We start from the raw sequence: 4,347 nt of genomic DNA, 5'->3' as shown, positions 1-4,347 counted from the left end.
CTCATCTCTACGGACACTGAACACAGCTATCCCCAGAACACAAAAATAAGACCGACTTGTTATTTCTTCTCCAGTTCTCATCGGCTTTCGTTAGCAACCGCGAAGTATATAAATATATTAATAAAACACGTATTAGTATTTATATGTGAATTTTATACAGGAAACTATTATCTTCTCTTAACGTCTCTTAATTTTTGTCCCTCCCTCCTTAGGCAAATCATTGTTCATAGCATCAGTAGTAGCTACATTAAAATCTTCACTTTGCAATTACATTTTGAATGAAGGACTGTCGATTTAATATATATATATAATTTAATTTTTTAATAATTGACACATATTTAATGACATTATATATACGTGTGTGTGTGTGTGTGTGTGTGTGTGTGTGTGTGTGTGTGTGTGTGTGACTGTCTGTTGCTTCCCCCCCACCAATCTGCAGTGACTTCGCATCCTGTCTAAACGTATTGTTATTTTAAAAATTGAGAAGAAAATAATTGTAATTCCAGAAAAGACATTTTTGTAACAATAATTTCTTGCCAGTCAGAAGCTCTGTATTGGCAATGAACAAGGCTGTTCACGTGTTCAGCCATTGACTGTTACCTTACCAGTATTGCTTTCTCAGCCTAATGAAAACCCTCTACCGAGTGGCTGAATTATAGTAAAGACTGCTATACTGTTAGGGTATAATTCATATCCAACAAATGGAACACACATTATTTTTTCACTGGAAGTTATAACAAGATACTTGTTTTACGCAGTAAGAAATTACTGTCGCTTGCACCACTACTACTTTTACGGGACGAGTAGAAGCACTGTCTGCACGCATTTCTAAAGGATGACGTCAGGCCTGTCTAGTCTGTGCAGAGGACGTTTTCAAATCTGTGACGTAGGAGGTGAATTTCAGCAGTGTTTGAAGGCGTGTATCTCGAGAACCAAAACAAATATCGCCGAGATATTTTGCACATTTCAGTTTGGTGTTATTATCAGTAAAATGAATAGATTTAAAACGTTTTTCATGTCATAGTGGAAATGTCTATTACTGTTGTGAATGAGTTGTGAAACCTCCTGATGCTGTTTTGTCGAAGTTGCTGAACGAAACATTTCCCTGCAGAAGGTTTACAATGAGAAACAATGAGCCTACGATATATGCACGTATATTTTCACTTTAGTGGGACTAACAAATAACAATGACACATTTGAACGAGATAGGAGAACAATAGTTCTTCCAGGAGTTGGTACCATAGACATACTACTACTGATAAGACTGGTTTTCCTCTCCGTGGCCAGTGTTGCCAAACCGGATCCACATAAAAGAGTTAAAAATGACTTTGAAGGAGCCAGATTTTAGAAGGCGCAAAAAACTGCCTCCTAGGGTAATTTTAGGTATCGAGGAGGAGCTGCTTTAAAGTGATGACAATCTCTTCTTAGTGTTCACTAGCGGTACCACCCACCTCAATGCACCGATGGACTATGAAATCGAAAATAAAGGTGTTACGGTCCCATGTGATACACGGTTTAACATGTTAATACAAAAATAAATCATCAACCCTGAGATCTTCTGTAAACAAAACCACGTGCATGCAGAAAGCATTGCAAACTCATAGAAGTAAAATAAAACACACGAAAATCCAGCGTTGTTGCAGGATTCATTACGTAAGCTAAAACAACGGGCAATTTGTAGTATGGGATACGCTGCCGCAAATGACGTCTCACTTTAAACCCAATGGTCTTTTTTTTGTACTTATTGCTTCACCTTTATGGTTAACTCTTTGCACCAGTAATCATTTCCCATAAATTTGGCTTCTTTCTTGCATGCGAATGGACGGGTTAAAGTTACAGTGGTGTAAGTCACTTTAAAAAAAATGACTTAGACTCAGAAACCAGATCTTATAAGTCAATCTGCTAACAGAAAACGTGAAGTAAATCAGAGATTCATTCAACTGTCAACAGATGACAGTTTAAGGTCTAGTGATAAAGGAAACAGCTGTTGTGTTGATCAGCAAAGTGCTGTGAGTCAGACTGTTTTTTGTTTTTTTTGTTTTTAGGAAAGTGACTTACACCACTGTAACTTTAACCCGTCCATATTTTACTTGCATTTTTTTTAGACAAAATGATATAACATGGTAATGTATATTTCTAAGGTTTGATATAGATAGGAGTGTATTTGAAATTTGTTTGTAGATTTTATGTAAATTGTATCTTATGTAAATAAAATATATAATGGACATAAACAGCCATATGCGATGCTGTAAGTCAGATAAATATATTGATGATGATGATCAAAACAAGACAATGAAAGTTCGTAAATTTATTGTGCGGTTGGAAACTTTGACAAGCATCCTAATAATGATTTTTGTTCCGCCAAATATAGTGCACTTCGTAAAATAACTTGGTGACATGGCAAGGCAAGATAAGTGTGAACATTTTGTATGAATATGCATTGTAACTGTCAATGAGCTTAGAGATTTGTGTACAGTGGGATCCATGAGTATTACCCTGCAAATTGTCCATCACCGTGTTCGCGCACTTTATTTGACCTAATAAGAGCTTCAAGAATTAAAAGAAAACTCAAAACAAGCTGCTGACAACTTCTGCACCAGCATACATAAAAATCCATCGCTTAAAAACACATAGGATGTAAGAGAAATATTAATGAAAATAGTCATGGACAATTTGCACGGTAATACTCATGGATCCCACTGTACATAATGATATTTTGTAACATTGGTTATTTTCTAAAAATAATCATGTGAACAGCAAGGAAGTAGTGCCACTTTCAACATGGCGAGTTCTATGCGTGCGGGAAGGTCTCCGTGTTCTCCGAGCTTGTTTTCAAAGCACCAGCAAGGACAGCCTTTGAAAAGGGGCGAGAAACGGATTCTACTCAATATTTATGTAACGTTCTGTCAGTGGTATCCTGAGAAACCAGTAAAAGAATTGGTTAAGTTGGTATCCCAGTACAGTGGTGTGTCAGTGTCTGCAGTTATCAGGGTTATGAAAGAGAGAAAAATGACCGGGAAAGTTGTGTCTTCCAAAAAAAAACCACAAAGTTGTGTCTCGTGTTAATAAGTATGAAGATTTCGAAATAAGTGCAATAATGCGCAAAGTGCATTCTTTCTTTTTAAACCAAGAACTGCCTACTTTGAAAAAGGTATTAACTGAAGTTAATAATGATGAAGATCTTCCAAGTTTCAGTGTGTCTACGTTAAACTGCCTCTTGCTGGGTGTTGGGTTTGTTTTTGGAAAGAGGAACCGATAAGCAGCACTCGTTGATAGGGATGATACTGTTGTTTGGCGGCGAAAATACCTCCAATCCATTCGGGAACTACGAAACCAAGATAAGAAAATCTATTACTTGAATGAAACGTGGGTGAATGCGGGGCACACTGTAAGCAAGGTGTGGCATGATAGCACTATAACCTCAAAGAAGCAAGCTTTCCTCGAAGGACTATCAACTGGACTTAAACAACCATCAGGAAAAGACAAAAGACTCATTATCACTCACATTGGAAGTGAAAATGGCTTTGTTGAAGGTGCTGAACTTATTTTTATGTTCAAGACGACTGGCGATTACCATGAAGACATGAACGGTGATGTTTTTAAAGAGTGGATTTCGTCTGTCCTTCCTAAACTTAATGCGGACAGTGTTATTGTGCTCGACAATGCTCCCTACCATAGAGTTAAATGCGAAAAATTACCGACCACTGCTTCGAGGAAAGGTGATATTTTAGAATGGCTACGCGGCAAAGGTGTCGTACTTTCAGCTGATTCATTAAAGTTGGAACTTCTGGATCAAGTTTCCCACTTGAAGCCAAGCTACGATAGTTACGTGATAGACGAAATGGCAAGGAGGGCGGGGCACACTGTTTTGCGCTTGCACCTTTACCACTGTAACCTCAATCCCATTGAACTGATATGGGCTCAAGTCAAAGGGTACATTGCCAGGAACAACAAAACATTCAATCTTGAAGAAGTGAAGAGACTGACTGAGAGTGGCATTGCTCAAATTTCATCTATCAACTGGGCAGATGCAGTTCGACACGTTATTGAGAAAACTGTAGGATGTGAACAATTTAACTGAGAACTTGAATTTTGAAAGATTTGTTATCCAAGTTAGCGACAGGGAAAGTGAATCCGAAGACAGCTGTGATGAAGATTTGGCAGTAAGTGAACCCCTTTCATTGAATTAAAAATACATATTTTCCCCCTGTCTCAACAGTTTGGGTATTGTCGTGACTTATGAAATGTAAAGTGAAGAGGAAGAATCAACGTTTCATTTTTCTCGGCTTGCCTTTGATTTGAGTCTGATTGAAAAGGTGGCGATCTTTTCGTTCTGCCACCAGAATA

At 37.8% G+C, this 4,347-nt stretch overlaps 1 protein-coding gene across 1 annotated transcript; it reads left to right on the top strand.

Annotated features, from left to right (window-relative positions):
• Positions 1–3,583: 3,583 nt before the first annotated feature.
• On the top strand, positions 3,584–4,081 carry LOC145982187 (uncharacterized). Its single transcript, XM_083115753.1, has one exon. The coding sequence runs from the start codon at positions 3,584–3,586 to the stop codon at positions 4,079–4,081; it is 498 nt and encodes a 165-aa protein (XP_082971879.1).
• The last annotated feature ends 266 nt before the right edge of the window (positions 4,082–4,347 follow it).

Source organism: Lepisma saccharinum, assembly GCF_977018435.1.
Source record: "Lepisma saccharinum chromosome 12 unlocalized genomic scaffold, izLepSacc3.1 SUPER_12_unloc_1, whole genome shotgun sequence".
In the NCBI taxonomy this organism is placed as follows: Eukaryota; Metazoa; Arthropoda; class Insecta; order Zygentoma; family Lepismatidae; genus Lepisma; species Lepisma saccharinum.
This window is presented reverse-complemented; position numbering and strand designations above follow the sequence as displayed.

Excerpts from the sequence above, each read along its gene's own strand:
- LOC145982187 (XM_083115753.1), top strand. The coding sequence starts at position 3,584 with ATGAACGGTGATGTTTTTAAAGAGTGGATTTCGTCTGTCCTTCCTAAA.